The following is a 17,374-nucleotide window of genomic DNA, read 5'->3' on the forward strand; positions in this document are numbered from 1 at the left end:
TCTGGAATCCCAGCACACATACAGGGGTATAACCTGCAACAACCAGAGAAAATTGACTGCAAGCTGTTAGTCCAAGTCCCAAAAAGAAGGAGACAACAGGAACACTGCCCAAGCACCACAGAAGGCAAAATGAGACTCCTAAAAGGTGTTGCCTAACATCTGCCATTCACATATGTGCCTGTGCCCTCTGTCCCCTCTCTCTTTTATACCCCCTCCAACTCCCCCCCTTACTCTCTTACACTTCCTCCCTCTCCCTCCCCGCAATTCTCTGTCACATACCCAACACACAAACACACAAAAAAATTAATAAATGAATTAAACTATGAAAAATAAGGTGGGGGGGGGTCTCCTGAGTGTGTCCTCCTACATTTTTACCCACAATCAGAAACATGCATACATATACCACAAAAACATTCATAGCTAAAAATGAATACACTTGTAAATGAACAAATATGATAGTCAATTATCAGTGTATTTCTCAACTTCGGTTCCTCATTAGAATTTTACTTCCAAGAGTATGTGTGTGAGCATGGCACAACACCTGAACATGTAGATGTCAGTGGAAACTCTGAGACAGTCTGTTCTCTCTTTCCATCCCGTGGGGCCCAGGGATTGGAATCAGGTCTTCAGGAATGTCATTGTGTCCCTTCACCCACTGAGCAATCTCCCTGGCTGCGCTAGGGAGTTTTTTCTTTTTTCTCTTTTAAAATTAATTTTTTTCCCAGCCTGATCACATTTTCCCCTCCTTCCCTCCTCTCCTCCCAGTCCCTCCCCTCAACCTCCCCTCTCCTTTCTCTTCAGAAAAGGGCAGGCCTCCCATGTATATCAGCCAGCCATGGCATATCAACACTAGGGAGTTCTGAAAACAACCTTAAATGTTTTGACAAGATGAAGTCACTTCTAAACAGTTCTCTCTGTGAAAAATGATGAAATGAGAATTTGCTGAAGTGGGAGCAAGGATAGCAAAATAAAAATGTGGAGAAATTGTATGTGTGCACTTTCCTTACCAGCCTCCCCTGATGGGGGTAGTAACCATCAGCTAGCCCTTCCCATCCCGAGTTTCCGGTTCCTTGTTTTGCTCTGGACACATCTGTTGTTTTGCTGAATGTTTGCTTCTTAGGTACACACAACAACTGCTGCTGCCAGTGCCCGATGCTCATGTTCATGGCCTCCTGATTCCACTCACATCCCCTTTCCCCAAGAGCCTCTTCACAGACAGCATGTGGGGAATCAGTAGGCTAAGACACTGATCACACAAGTCCCAGGAGAGTTCCTGACAGGCCCCTGGGAGGCTGCAGCAGACTGTGAAGCCAGGACAGTAACTGCCCATGAAAGCTGCTCAGGCAGAGCCTTCCCTCACTGCCAGGCTATTACCTGACACCATGGGTGGACTGAAGAAAAGCACAGAAAGGGGCACAAGGCACAAAGATACGAAAATGGTAAGAGTAAGCTTCATGATGTTAGAGCCAAGATTTGTAAGCTTGGTGGCCAATGCTACAGACTGTCTTGTCATTGTAGGCAAAGTTAGATTAGGCACTTCTCTCAGATAAGGACACTAGGAAGAATGTTAGTGAAGAGTCCCCAAGGGACTGTCCAGATCATAGAGAAGCAGTAACAGCCAGATTGCTTTAGCAAGACTTGACTGAAGCCACCCAGCAGCCAGGAATAGGAGTGGTAGTCAGAACGATGAGCCCTCATAGTCCCTGCAGATCTGCTGACCTTGGGGCTTTGTACACGGATCCAAAAATCTCTGGATATCCAGTCACTGCTGAATTCGATAAGTCTGGTCCATAAGAGTCCTTGAACCTTCACAAGACCTCCCTAAATATTTTAAACTGTGACCTTCTTGGACCTAAAATTTTATGTCATCAAAGGTAGACAGGCATGAAACACTTGTATACAAGTCAAATACTTACTAATAATAAATCATGAAGAATTTTACCTTAAAATGATTGTGTACATAACTATATCAGGGCCCAGACCTTAGTAGGCCCCTAGACCTTAGCACAACTGATTTCATGATGGAAGTACCATTCAGGTTGTAAAACTCATCACGTAGACAGTACCTGCCAAAATGAAAACAAAGACCCAATCCACCAAAGTCCATAGTTCTAGAAAAGTCTCTAAATGTACTAACCTTGCTTTTTGGCTTCTGTACTTCGGCTTCTGGCCAACTGTTCTCGTTAACTGTAGTCTGTCAACCAAGAACATGGTTTTTGTGCTTAAAAGGTCACCCTGAGAAAGGTTTAGGGTTTGGGGTCCCAAACTCTTAAACTCCTGTCCAAGCAGTTTTCTCTGGTGGATACTCCACAATATATATAAAAATATATATGATTGTACTATTTGTTAAAATTAAAAACAAATCTTCATAGTTACACACATGTGCTTCCTTTTCTTTTTACACAGAATTAAATCACGGCCTAATTTGATTTTCCAGGATGTAATGAATCAGCCAATATTTTTCAGAGTTGATCATTATTTTGATTTCATAATTTCCAACAATGAGAATGATGCTTCAAATAATAGTACAAAAAGATGAAGGTTTATTTAGGACCAGATCAGAAAAATCAGAAATTATATACTAATATGATAGTTTAATTATCTTATTTTCATTGATAACCTGTCTCCATCTTTCAATCACCTTAAAATGCATTCTCAGCCATCGTCGAGATCCTCTCTCAGGCCCAAGGAAATTCCTCATCTCAGGATCAACTACTGGTCTGTTTCTCGAATGAGTCAGAAAACTAGCATTCTGCTTCAAGCAGCCTTTTTTTTTTTTTTGGTGGTTTTTTTTTTTTTGCCATACTACTTATGGCAAGTGTTGTTATTCCATGGGGTGGATCCATACACAAGTTTGTGCCCACACTCCGCCTCTTGAGTGCCTAAACTAGAACCTCACCCAGAGTTGTAAGTTGAAAGCCAATAGCAGCGGTGGAGAGGGGCACGTGCGCATGCATAGAGGGACGTGTGCAGCCTGGGGTAGCAATTAGAGCCTGGGGAATCCAGAAAGCTCCTCAGCTGGCTTCAAGGCGCACAGCCTCTGCGGAAGCCACAAGGGTGCGCCTTCTGACGAGCTCAGGTCATGGCACGCAAGTACTTCTACTTCGACTACGACTATTATGGCGTGAGCTTCTATGAGGAAGAAGTAACGACTGAGTCTAAAAAAAGGGTGGTCTGTGCAGCAAACAGTGGCAGCTTTGACAATGGAGTAATAGACACCCTGAATAAGCCGTACTTGGAGGGCCACCAGAGCTCTGTAGACAACCACAGCTACCAGGGCTGTGACATGAATGACAGCCAAAACACTGAGCAAGAAGAGCTGGAGGTGGCCAGGACTGTGGTAGATGAACAGCCATCATTCAGGATTCGTCAGAGACCATACAGATTCACGCCTGGACAGCTGTGGGAACTGCGGGCAGTCTTCGAAGAAACTCACTACCCAGATGCCCTCAGAAGGTGTGTACCAAGTCTGTCCTTCAGGACTTTGGGCTCCTTTTCCTCTCCTCTGACCTCTCCTCACTCTTGTTAAAAGTTTTTAATGTCTTTGAGATTCAGCATATAGACTCACCCACGCTAAGTATAGATTTGCCCCTGAGGTAGAAGCTCCTCGAGGAGCTTCAAGGCAAAGAGCCTCGGTGGGCGCCACAGGAGTGCGCCCTCTAGCTAGCGCAGGCCATGATCTCACTCTGAGGAAGAAACAGCCATTGAACCTGAGCAAAGGGGTGACCTACACAGCAGCAGGCAGTGGCGGCTTTTGCAAAGGAGTCTCGGGCTCCTTGAATGAGCGGCGTTGTGGGGGCCACCAGAGCCTGTAAGCGACCACGACATCTTTTTTAGTTTTGTTAAACCGGGGTCTGAGTTGTGCAGGCTGGCCTTGAACCAACCATGACGTATCTTCATAGTCAAATGTCTTTAAGAAGGTCGTCTTCGGCCGGGCAGTGGTGGGGCACAGGCCTTTAATCTCAGCACTCGGGAGGCAGAGCCAGGCAGATCTCTGTGAGTTCAAGGCCAGCCTGGTCTGCAGAGTGAGTTCCAGGAAAGGCGCCAAAACTACACAGAGAAACCCTGTCTCGAAAGAAAAAAAAAAAAGTCGTCTTCTCCTGTCTAAGTCTGGGTGTGTTTTGAAGTGAGTTATCGATGTTCAAATATGCTGTCTGATTGCATGATGTTTTCTTCTCAGGATCATTTCTTTCAATATACAGAAAGGTTAAAATTGATTAAACATTCATATTTATCTATTTTATGTGTATTGCCTGTGTGGGGCCTGCTTTTTGTACATAAAATTTTTCAGAGATCAAATGTTCAGAAAATGAAGACTTCCATGCCCCTACAAACATATACCATTCTGGCAGTCTGTTTGTGTAGTTAGCTGTACCTAGTGGCACAGCTCTATAATCTCAGCCACACGAAAGGCAGATCCAAGAAGATGGAAACTCCCAGGTTTATCAGGGCTCAAGAGGATGCTCAAGGCTAGCATGAGCAGCTTACTGTGATTCAGTCTCAAAATAAGACTAAAAAAATATAAATACAAATATAAATATAAAAAACATACAACTCAGTGGTAGACCCCTTGCCTAGCATATCTGGGGCTACAGTACAATTCCTAATGCCATAAAAATTGTGTAATTTGTATGTGGCAGATTTAGGCATTTGTTTCTTTAAGAGTACATTAATAATACTAGACCATACAGCAGTAAAAGCAGTCTTTAATTTTCAGACAAGGAAAAAAACCACTTCTTTTTTTTTCTCTCTCTCTCATGTATTACATCACTACCATAGTTTCCTCTCCCTCCACTCCTCTCATACCCCCACACACACCTCCCCTCTCCTCAAGATGCACCACTCCTCCATTTCCCTTCAAACCACCTCTAAATAAAGCTCCTTCTAACGATTACTGAAAAGTCGACTTGTAGAGGTGTGAGGGAGATAGTATTTTTTAAAATTTTTATTAAAATTACTTTTCTGTAGCCGTAAGTTTTCTCCAGTCCCACCTGGCCCAGTAGTCCTGCAGCTGCTTATAAAATAATTACTCAGAGGTTTAATATTATTTATAAACTGTATGGCCTATGGCAGGCCTCTTGCTAGCTAGCTCTTATATCTTAAATTAACCCATTTCTAATAATCTATGTTTTGACACGTGTTCTGTGGCCTTACCAGTCTGTTGGCATTTTGCTTCTTAGGTGGCAGGCTGGTATCTCTCCAGACTCTGCCTTTTTCTTTCCTGTCTCCCTCCTTGGATTTCCCATCTGCCTCTAAGCTGCCTTTCTATAGGCCAAAGCAGCTAATATATTAACCGATGGGAGCAGCATATATTCATAGCATACAGAAAGACATCCTTCAGCACTTCCTCTTTTATACCTATTCAAAAAGGAAGGCTTTATCTTTAATATAGTAAAATCATATATAACAAACAGTTGTCAAGCAAGAATTACAGTTACAGTATCTAGTCTATTTGTATTTGGCAAAATTAAAGAAAATACTCTATCATCTATCTTATTTCTGTGAGTCAAAATTTTCATATATAATTTATCTTTTATCATAACCAAGGAAAATTATAATTGTAACTATCTAGTCTTCAACTACATTAAAGACCCCAGAAGGATATAACACTACCTAAGGAAACAGAACGTGCTTTGTAAGCAGCTTCCAAAATTCTGGAAATGACAGAGACAGCTGGCTGCCTGGACAGTCACCCAAAGTTCCTCTGCAATATTGGGGCATCCATTCTTTAGCCTACAGGCCTAGAGTCTCTCAGTTGCTTCTCCCTGTGTCCTGCAGAATGTCTGACAGTCTCCTCTTTGAAGGAGGAAACTGAAGGACCATCTTGCCTTGTTTTGGCAAAATTTAGTGGTCATTTTTCCATGAGTCCTGCATGTTCAGTCGATACAACATTTTGTTAAGCAGTCCAGGCAACAACAGTTTCTTGCCCAAATAGCTAACTTTTGCCGTAAGGAATGCAAACTCCATATGGAAATTCTTCGATGCCCATCATCTTCTTTGAAGTAAATTGGTGCTGCCAGGAGCAGATGTATCTCATTGTCCAGAAAGTCTAAGTTTTTGAAACATTTTAAATGCCATATTCTGGAGGTCTTTGAAGTCTTTGAAGATTACCTATCTGAAATGTATCTCTGCATATCTAGAAAACATAATTAATATGACTATAAGTTTGACTATTATAGATGACTATTAAGTTGTATTTTTAATTACATATTACATTTTAAATGAGCTGCATTAGCATAATACCCTAAAGAAGAGTAAAAATACACATACAGTATAACAAAATTAACTTTAAATTTTTATCAATAAACTAAAATCCATAGCAATGTAAAACATTTCAAATAAGTTATTGCTCTTTAAAAGTAGGTTCAATAATGTATCCTTTCATCCTATCATATCTATATCCCCTTTTCTTCTTTAGAAAGAGAATGCATTTATAATCAACCTCCTTTAAATAAAATAAACATTGATAAACAATATTTTGGGAATTTGGGCATAGCTTCTCATACTACTTCCTGCTGGTTGGGGACACTGGTAATCTTATGGGGATCCTGAGAAAATTAAGAATTATAGTTAAATCTTGGCTGTAGTAGTCTGTAAGGCTGTATTGACCTTTCAGGGGGTCTTGGTTGATCAAACCATGTTAGCCTGGAAGCAATCCACAGGTTCTCATCTTCTGTGGAAACAAAAGCAGAACCTCTTTTCCAAAGCAACGTATCCTTAGACACAAATTTTGAAGTCAAGATACCTTTAAAATATACATATTGGTTTAACTCAGCAATCTTACAATCAAATGTCTTTCTGCAGTTAAAAAATCCCAAAGACAATATAATCCAGACTCTCTGTGTAATTTCCATCTTTACATAGATTAATTTTTGTACTACTTTTCTGTCTCTTTAAAGACTTTATTTTTTTAATTATCTATTTCTTTATATAACTGTCTATCCTCCTTTTCCTCTCTCTTCCAAGCCTACATACATTTTTACACACACTGTAAACTGTTTAGAGGTTTATTCCATCTGAATCTGTCTTTTGTGTGTTTATAATCCTTCTCTGACCAGAAGACATGTTAAATCGTTAAACTGTGAGGATAGGACAAAAAGTAGCAGCCTTGGCTGTTGACTCTGCCCATTTCAGCTTCCCAACATGGAGGAGGTACCCAGGAGAGTCACACTTACCTCGTTAACTCTGGGATCCATGCTGCCATCAGGTAGCATGCAGCTGGTCCATAAACCCTTCTTGTCTGTATGAGTAAAGGTTAAATCCACCATGCAGCATGCTGTGCAGCTTGGATATGTCACGGTGTACTGAAGCAGAAATCTGCCACGCTGTGCTCAAGGTACAGAGATGCGGCATCTCTGTACCTTGGCATCCCTATATCTCGGCCCACATGAGACACGAAGTAGGAAGCTGTTTTGGACTCTGCTTTAGAATCTTTTATTAAGTTCTCTCAGGTTTTAGGTGGAAACTTGAGCCAACACTTTGGGTAGCCAAATGTAGCCATAAGTTTTCTTCAGTCCTGCCTGGTCCTGTGGTCCAGCAGCCACTTATAAAATAATCACTCAGAGGCTTAATATAATTTACAAGCTGTATGGCCTATGGCAGGCCTCTTGCTAGCTAGCTCTTATATCTTAAATTAACCCATTTCTAATAATCTATGTTTTGACACATGTTCCGTGGCTTTACCGTTCTGCTGGCATGTTGCTCCTTGGGTGGCAGGCTGGTGTCTCTCCAGACTCTGCCTTTCTCTTTCCTGTCTTTCTCCTTGGATTGCCCTCCTGTCTCTAAGCTGCCTTGCCATAGACCAAAGCAGCTTGTTATTTATGGGAACAACATATATTCACAACGTACAGAAAGACATCCCCCAGCACTTTTCATACAATATATTTTAATCATAGTCTTCCTCTCTCCCAACTTTTCCAATATCCTCCCTATATATTCAACTTCATGAACTTTCTTTTTCTCAAAAAAAGAAGACAAAACAAAACAGGAAAAACAACAAAACCAAAACCCAAATCAAAGCAAACAAACTTAAAAAAAGAAAACAAGACAAAAAATAACAAAACAGAGCAAAAGGTACACACACACACACACACACACACACACACACACACACACACACACGCATAAAACAAAACAAAACAGAGTATCTTTTGTGTTGGCCAACTACTCCTGGACATGGGACCTGCCCTGGAGTGTTGTGCTAATGATGGTGTCCTTTGCCATACAGAAGCTTTTCAGTTTCATGAGGTCCTGTTTATCAACTTTTAGTTTTATGGCCTGTGCTATCCATGTCCTGTTCAGAAAGTCTTTTCCTGTGCCAGTGTGTTCAAGGCTGTTCCCCACTTTCTCTTCTATCAGGTTCAGTGTAACTGGTTTTATGTTGAGGTCTTTTTTCCACCTGGACTTGAGTTTTGTGCAGGATGATAGATATGGATCTATTTGCATTCTTCTACATGCAGACATCCAATTTGACCAGCACCATTTGTTGAAGATGCTGTTGCTGTGGGATGGTCTGTTTGTCAAGTGTGTTGCTAATCAGTCAATAAATAAAACACTGATTGGCCATTGGCTAGGCAGGAAGTATGGGCGGGACAAGGAGGAGAATAAAGCTGGGAAGTGGAAGGCAGAGTCAGAGAGACACTGCCAGCCGCCATGATGAGAAGCAGCATGTGAAGATGCTGGTAAGCCACGAGCCACATGGCAAGGTATAGATTAATGGAAATGGATTAATTGAAGCTGTAAGAACAGTTAGCAAGAAGCCTGCCACGGCCATACAGTTTGTAACCAATATAAGTCTCTGTGTTTACTTGGTCGGGTCTGAGTGGCTGTGGGACTGGCAGGTGACAGAGATTTGTCCTGACTGTGGACCAGGCAGGAAAACTCTAGCTACATGCTGTCATTTTCCCAGTGTGTATTTCTGGGTTCTTTATCAAAAATCAGTTGCGCATGTGTGTGTGGATTTATGTCTGGGTCTTCAATTCCATTCCATTGGTAAACCTGTCTGTTTTTATGTCGATACCATGCTGTTTTATTATGCTGTAGCTCTGTAACACTACTTGTGATCTGGGATGGCAATACCTCCAGCCATTCTTTTATTATTGAGGATTATTATGCTATTCTGGGTTTTCTGTATTTTTATATGGATTTAGGATTTTTAAAATTTTCTATGAAGAACTATGTTGGAATTTTGATGGGGATTGCATTGAATCTGTGGATTTGGTTTTGGTAGTATGGCCTTTTTCATAATATTAATTCTATCAGTCTATGAGTATAAGAGTTCTTTTCGTCTTCTGGTGTCTGTGATTTCTTTCTTCAGTGTCTTAACATTTTTATTATATAAGTCTTTCACTTGTTTGGTAAGAGTTACCAAAAAATATTTTATATTTTTGAGGCTTTGTAGAAGGTACTATTTCCATGATTTCTTTTATAGTATGTGTGTCATTTGTATATTGCAAGGCTACTGATTTTTATGTGTTGATTTTATATCCTGCTACTTTGCTGAAAGTGCTTATCAGCTATTGAAGTTTCCTGGTGGAGTTTTTCAAGTCTTTTATGTATACTATCATATCACCTTCAAATAAAGAATACTTTGTCTTCTTCCTTTCCAAGTTGTATCCCCTTGATCTCTTTCAGTTGTCTTATTGCTCTAGCTAAGACTTCAAGTACTATGTTGAATAGATATGGAGAGCATGGACAGCCTTGCCTTGATCCTGATTTGAGTGGAAATGCTTTTAATTTCTCTCCATTTATTTTGATGTCAGCTATAAGCTTGCTGTATATTGCCTTTATCATGTTGAGGTACGTCTCTTGTGTCCTTGGTTTCTCCAGGACTTTTATCATGAAGAGATGTTGGGTTTTATCAAAGGCTTTTTCTGTATCTAATGAAATCATCATGGGTTTTTTTGTCTTTTAGTCTGTTTATGTGGTGGATTATGTTTATTTATTCATGTATATTGAACCATCCCTGCATCTCTGGGATGATGTCAACTTGAACACAGTAGATAATCTTTTTGTTGTGTTCTTGGATATAGTTTGCAAACATTTTATTGAGAATTTTTACATGTATGTTCATAAAGGATATTGGCCTGTGATTTTCTATTTTTGCTAGTTCTTTGTGTGGTTTTGCTATTAAGATAATAGTGGCTTCATAAAAAGAGTTAGAAAATGTTCTTTCAGTTTCTATTTGCAGGATAATTTGAGGAAGGTTAGTGTTAGTTCTCCTTTGAAGGCCTGGTAGAATTCTGGACTGAATCCATCTGGCCCTGAGATTTTTTTGGTAGGGAGATTTTAAATTGCTGTTTCTATTTCACCAGAAATTTAAACTGTTATTTCATCTTGATTTAAATTTGATAGGTTGTATATATAAGAAATTTATTCTCTTTAAGGTTTTTCCACTTTGATGGAATACAGATTTTAAAGTGTTTTTATGATTCTCTGAATTTCCTTAGAGTCTGTTGTAGTTTCTCCCTTTTCATCTCTAATTTTATTAATTTGGATCTTCTTCCTCTGTCATTTGGTTAATTTAGTCAAAGATTTGTTGATTTTATTGATTTTTTACAATGAACCAACTCTTCGTTACATTGACTCTTTGTAAGTTTTTTTTTTTCTATTGCATTGATTTCAGTCCTGAGTTTATTTCTTCTTGTCTAGTCTTTTGGGGTATTACTTGTATTTTTCTAGACCTTTCAAGTGTGTCATGAAGTTATTAATATGGGATTTCTCCATTTTTATGTAGGTTTCTAGTACTATTAACTTGCCTTATTGTGTCCTACAGGTATGGGTAATTTGTGTTTTCATTTTAATTCAATTCCAAGTTTTTAAATTCCATCTTGATTTCTGTCTTGACCAAATTTTCATTCAGCAGTGAGTTGTTCAGTTTTCATGATTCCATATAATTTATGCCACTTCTGTTGTTGATATCCAGCTTTAATCCTTGGTGGTCAGATAGGATACAGGATGTTATTTCAAATTTCTTATATATATTAAGACTTGCTTTGTGTGCTGGTAAGACACAATGTCTCAATATTTTCTCTATCTATTTTTGAAAAAGCTCCATGAGACACTGCTAAGAAACTATATTCTTTAGTGTTTGGGTAGATTGTCCTAGAATTCTCTGTTAGGTCCACATGATTTGTGATATTTTTTTCCTTTTTAATTTTTAAAATTTTTATTTTTGAGATCATAATTCAATTACAACATTTCTCCTTTTCATTTCCTCCCTCCAAATCCTTCCATATACCCCTTCCCATTCTCTTTCAAATTCATGGCCTCTTTTAAAAAAATCAAATTGTTAGTGTGTGTGTGTGTGTGTGTGTGTGTGTGTGTGTGTGTGTGTGTATGCATATATATTCCTAAATAGAACCTGTTCAGTCACTATAACGCTACCTGTATATATGTTTTGGGGGCTTTGGCCTTAGCCAATTAGAGTGCTCTTCCCTAGGGAAGGCCACCTCTCCCATTTCTAGCCTTCTTCAGTTGCCTATAGTTCTTTGTGTACAGTTGAGGCCTCGTAGGCTTCTTTCCCTCCAGTTTGGGATGTTCATTGGTGTCATCCTTGTTCAGCTTGCCTTAGGTGTTTTGTAGATGTATTGTTGGAACTGGGCCCCACAACTCTGCATATTGATTGGTTGTGGTTTTCTGTTAGTGGTCTCTGTCTGTTGAGAAGAGAAGCTTCCTTAATGAAGGGAGAAGACTACACTTATCTGTGGGGATAAGGACAAATGTTTTAGACTATTGTTAGGGATTATTCTGGTTTATTAAATTAGTGGTATGTTGTTAGTTAGAAGTTTCTGTTTAGTTTTTATCTAGATGACCTGTCTATTGGTAAGAGTGGATATTAAAATCTCTCACTATCACTATGTTAATATGTGATTGTAGCTATTTTTTATGAACTTGGAAGCCCTTGTGTTTGGTGCATAAATGTCCAGAATTGTAATTTTTTCTTTTGGCAGGTTTTTTTTAATGACTATATAGTGTTCTTTCCTATCTCTTCTGATTAGTTTTGTTTTGAAGTCTGTTTTGTCAGATATTAAAATAGCTACACCTGCTTGTGTCTTGGTTCCATTTGCTTGGAATACCATTTCCCATCCTTTTACCCTAAGGTAACATCTGTCCTTGGTGGTGAGCTGTGTTTTTTGAATTCAGCAGAAAGATGGATCCCATTTTCTTATCAAATCTGTTAGTCTGTGTTTTTTTTTTGAGGGGGGGAAGAGTATAGATCATTAGTATAGATAGTTATTAATGATTGGTGATTATTGATTCCTGTTATTTAGTTGTGGTGTAGGATTTCCCCTCTTTTGATTAACGATTCTGGGATTATTTATTCTTTGTGTCCTCTTGAGCACAGTTAACATTCTCTTCAGCCTGAAGTTTCCTTCTAGTGCCTTCTGTAGAGCTGGATTGATGGGCACAAATTGCTTAAATCTATTTTTATCTTGAAATGTTTTTTCTTTTTCTGTCAACTGTGATTAATAATTTTGCTAGGTCTAGTAGCCTGATCTGACATCTATGATCTCTTAGAGCTTCTAGAACATCTATGCAATCCCTTCTGGCTTTCAGACTCTCTATAGAAAAGTCAGGTGTTATTCTAATTGGCCTGCCTTTACATGTGGCTTGGTCCTTTTCCCTTGCAGCTTTTAATATTATTTTTGTTCTATATATTTAGTGTTTGATTATTATGTGGCGAGGGTATTTTCTTTTCTTGTCCAGGCTATTTGGTGTTCTGTATGCTTCTTGTACCTTGATAAGCTTCTCTTTCTTTAGAGTGGGTAAGTTTTCTTTTATGGTTTTGTTGAAAATATTTTTGGCGCCTTTGAACTAGGCTTTTTTTTCCTTCTCTATACCTATTATTTGTAATTGTGGTGTTTTAATATTGTCCCAGATTTCCTGGGTTATTTATGCATGGATTTTTCTTTTTAATATTTAACACTTTCTTTTACTAAGATATCCATTTCATCTACCTTGTCTTCAAGATCTGAAATTCTGTCTTTTGTGTCTTTTAATCTGTTGCTGAGGCTTAGATATGAGCTTTTTGTTTGGCATCCTGAGTTTTTCATTTTCCTTTTTATTTCATTTTGGGTTTTCTTTGGTGATTCTATTTCTTCATTAAATTCTACTTTCATGTCTTAAATTACTTCCACTATTTCACTCAAGTGTTTGGTGTTTTCATGGTCTTTAAAGTATTTATTTGTGTCTTCTTTAAAGTCTTTGAACATATTAAGAATCAGTGTTTTTTAAGTCCTTGTCTTATGTGTCAGCTAAATTGCTTTTCTTACAGCCTAACACAATAGAGTTGCTGACTTCTTGAGGAAGCATTGTATTGATTCATGTTTGTGTTTTGGTGCTGGGACCTAGGCATCTGAAGTTATGATGTTTGGGGTGTTTCTTGGTGTAGACATCTGGTGTCATCTTTGTTGGGTGAGTCCTTTGGTCCTAGCTGCTGTAAGGCTAGCAGTGAGGTAGCTGTGCCTCATCCAAGTATGGTGGCTGGGCGTCCTTGGTAGAGTTGTTGTGCAGGTCAGTGAGGAGTCACAAAGGAATGGAGCTGGGCTAGAAAGAAAGGATGAGAGGGGCAGTGGGAGAGAACTGGAGGGAGGCTGAGTCCCTAAGGGATTGGGGTGGGCTAGGAGGAGGGCCTCCTGGAGGCAGGCTACAACAGAAGTAAAAATAACTATGGAGAGCGAGGTATTAAATTTAATTTTTATTAAATTTTAAAGTATACACGACATATACTAGTTGTAGTTGATTCCCTGCCTAGTATGGAATATTCAATGTTTGTCTTTTTTTCTCCACAGAAAAGAGCTGGCAGAGCTCATGAACGTGGATGAACAGAAAGTGAAGGTCAGTCAGTTTATGTATTAGTTTACCACAGTGCTGATCTCAGACCTGCCTCAGGACATGGATGACCTTGTCCTAGGCATGTGCAATTGCTATATTTTTTCCTCGTGTGTTTTATGTTGGTAAATAAGATTTGGACTACATGAAATGGAAAAGGGAAACTTCAGCTAGTGTTTCTACCCCATGACTGGCAGTCACATGTGTTCCTAAAGTAAAAGCAAAACAAAATAAACAGCATCTTCACCTCTCTCTCTCTTCTCTCTCTCTCTCTCTCTCTCTCTCTCTCTCTCTCTCTCTCTCTCTCGCTCTCGCTCTCGCTCTCGCTCTCGCTCTCTCTCTCATGTATGTGTGTGTGTGTGTAGCATGTATATTTTCACATATATGAATGTGTATACATATATATGAGCCATAATTAACATTTGACTCCTTGTGACACATAGGGGTATTTCACAGGGGTCTTCTGTTGGGCATCATTTTGAAACTCAGGGTGACTTGGAAATGATCATGTGGTTGCAGGGAGTATCTGGGTTGCAAAAGATCACATGTGCACTTGGTAAAAGAATGAGTGAATGAAAAACTTTGAGGGAACTGGAATAATTGTGCCATAAAATACTCTTTCATAAACTAAGGCTTTTCCATATTATGTGAGACAAATGTGGAAAGAGAGCTTAAAGTCCAAGAGGGTGAATTTCTTCATTTCTTTGAGAAGGTGTTGTAAAAGTGATCCAGACAGCAGCAGTTCTAAATGTAAGTTTCTTGTATTATTATATCTTGTGTCCAGGACAAACATTGCCCCAAATTCCCACTAGGGTGGAAGAGTTGGTTCTTGGCTACAAAGGAAGTTCATGATCACCTTGGGATGCATGAGACTGTCTAAGTGAAATTTTTTTTAAAAAATGACTGTAAGCCTATGCAGAGAGAGCTTGACACATGGCTCTAATTGGGTAAAGTTGTACAGAATAAAGGGTGTGGTATTGTGTGCTATGTGATACTTTTCTTTGCTTTTATGCTGGTGGCATACAAAACAGGAATTAAGAAACTGTAGACAAGTTCTTGACCATGCACAACTGGTAGCTGCAGCCATGCAAAGCATGTGAGCACTTAAAAACTGCATGGTGGGTTAAAAAGAGATTCATGGGGTCAAATGATACTCCATGATGTGTTTTCCCATCACAGCAGCAACTGCTAAATATGTTAATCTAATTCTTTCTCCCTCTGATTTCAGGATTGGTTTAACAACAAGAGAGCTAAACTTAGGAAGAATCAGAGGGCAATAATGACAAACACACATCCCCCTCCTACCAAGGAAGACCTCGCCATGAAGACTTTGGTGGAGTCCAAGAATGTCATCATTCTCCAGGAACAAGTGGGGGATGGGCTCATCTGGTCTCACCAGGACTTTGACATCCATGCCGGCCAGGACATCCCTATCTTTCCCCACTTACATTAGCAATAAAGTACAGAATTATCCATTTACTCCTTGTGTGTGCCCTCCACAGAAAAGGCTGTTTTATTACAATTTCTACAGAAGGCAGCACAGAGCAGGTGAGGGGCTGGAACACATAGTGGTCATACCCTTCCTGGCAGTGAGGGAAGGCTCTGCCTGAGCAGCTTTCATGGGCAGTTACTGTCCTGGCTTCACAGTCTGCTGCAGCCTCCCAGGGGCCTGTCAGGAACTCTCCTGGGACTTGTGTGATCAGTGTCTTAGCCTACTGATTCCCCACATGCTGTCTGTGAAGAGGCTCTTGGGGAAAGGGGATGTGAGTGGAATCAGGAGGCCATGAACATGAGCATCGGGCACTGGCAGCAGCAGTTGTTGTGTGTACCTAAGAAGCAAACATTCAGCAAAAACAACAGATGTGTCCAGAGCAAAACAAGGAACCGGAAACTCGGGATGGGAAGGGCTAGCTGATGGTTACTACCCCCATCAGGGGAGGCTGGTAAGGAAAGTGCACACATACAATTTCTCCACATTTTTATTTTGCTATCCTTGCTCCCACTTCAGCAAATTCTCATTTCATCATTTTTCACAGAGAGAACTGTTTAGAAGTGACTTCATCTTGTCAAAACATTTAAGGTTGTTTTCAGAACTCCCTAGTGTTGATATGCCATGGATGGCTGATATACATGGGAGGCCTGCCCTTTTCTGAAGAGAAAGGAGAGGGGAAGTTGAGGGGAGGGACTGGGAGGAGAGGAGGGAAGGAGGGGAAAATGTGATCAGGCTGGGAAAAAAATTAATTTTAAAAGAGAAAAAAGAAAAAACTCCCTAGCGCAGCCAGGGAGATTGCTCAGTGGGTGAAGGGACACAATGACATTCCTGAAGACCTGATTCCAATCCCTGGGCCCCACGGGATGGAAGGAGAGAACAGACTGTCTCAGGTTTTCCACTGACATCCACATGTTCAGGTGTTGTGCCATGCTCACACACATACTCTTGGAAGTAAAATTCTAATGAGGAACCGGAAGTAAAATTCTAATAAGGAACCGGAGTTGAGAAATACACTGATAATTGACTACATCATATGTGTTAGGCCAGTTTTTCTCAATCTTCCCAAATGCTGTGACCCTTTAATACAGTTCCTCATGTTGTGGTGACCCCCAGCCATGAAATCATTTCGTTGTTACTTTATAACTGTAATTTTTGTACTATTACAAATCATCATATAAATATCTATGTTTTCCGATGGTCTTAGTAGACCCCTGTGAAAAGATTGTTCGACCCCCAAAGGAGTTGCAAGCCACAGGTTGAGAACCCCTGCTGTAGGTCCTCTCTAGTGTCTGCATCCTCATCCACACTCCTGTGGTCCAACAAGACAGTACTGAGATGAACCAGAAAAGGCAGATGTAGGCAGATTTTTCTGTCTGTCCTGCCAACTCCCAAATCATACCATGGAGACTTCTTGTTATGAAAGCTCAGGCTTTTTCTAATTGGTTCTTATAATTTAAATTAACCCATTTCTTTTTAATCTACGTTCTTTTATGTGGCTCGGTAACCTTTATATTGTAATGCCCATGCTGCTTCCATGCATCTGGATGGTGACTCTCTGAGGCTCCGCTGTTCTTCTTCCCAGCATTCTCTCTGCCTCAAAAGTCCTGCCTAGCTACTGGTCATTTAGCTTTTCATTAAACCAATCAGAGTGACACATATTCGCAGTGTGAAGGAATATTCCACAACAGGCAGGTGCAGTTTTAAAGAAATCCTTAAGTTTCCTCATGCACAGTAGTAGAGAACAGGGGCATGTATAAGGCTATCGACTTTGAGGGAAGGGGCTAATTTTGACGGGAACATGAAACTACATCAAGGTAAAGGTATCATTAATGGCCCCTTGAGCAGATGTCCTGGGCTTCATGATGCAGCTTACACATACACAACTTTTTAAATGATAATGGGGACTGAGGAGATTGCTCAGTGTTTAAGGGCACTTAGTGCTCTTGCAGAAGACACAGGTTTTATTCCCACCACTCACATGGTAATTTACAACCATCCATAACTGCAGTTAAACTCCAATCCCAAAGGGTTTGACAACCTCTTCTGATC

At 40.0% G+C, this 17,374-nt stretch overlaps 1 protein-coding gene across 1 annotated transcript; it reads left to right on the forward strand.

Annotated features, from left to right (window-relative positions):
• Nucleotides 1–3,067: 3,067 nt before the first annotated feature.
• On the forward strand, nt 3,068–15,286 carry LOC131900179 (rhox homeobox family member 1-like). Its single transcript, XM_059251541.1, has 3 exons — nt 3,068–3,456; nt 13,794–13,839; nt 15,062–15,286. Exons 1-3 carry the CDS (start codon nt 3,083–3,085, stop codon nt 15,284–15,286), a joined length of 645 nt encoding a protein of 214 aa, XP_059107524.1. The 5' UTR covers nt 3,068–3,082.
• The last annotated feature ends 2,088 nt before the right edge of the window (nt 15,287–17,374 follow it).

Source organism: Peromyscus eremicus, chromosome X (assembly GCF_949786415.1).
Source record: "Peromyscus eremicus chromosome X, PerEre_H2_v1, whole genome shotgun sequence".
NCBI lineage: Eukaryota > Metazoa > Chordata > Mammalia > Rodentia > Cricetidae > Peromyscus > Peromyscus eremicus.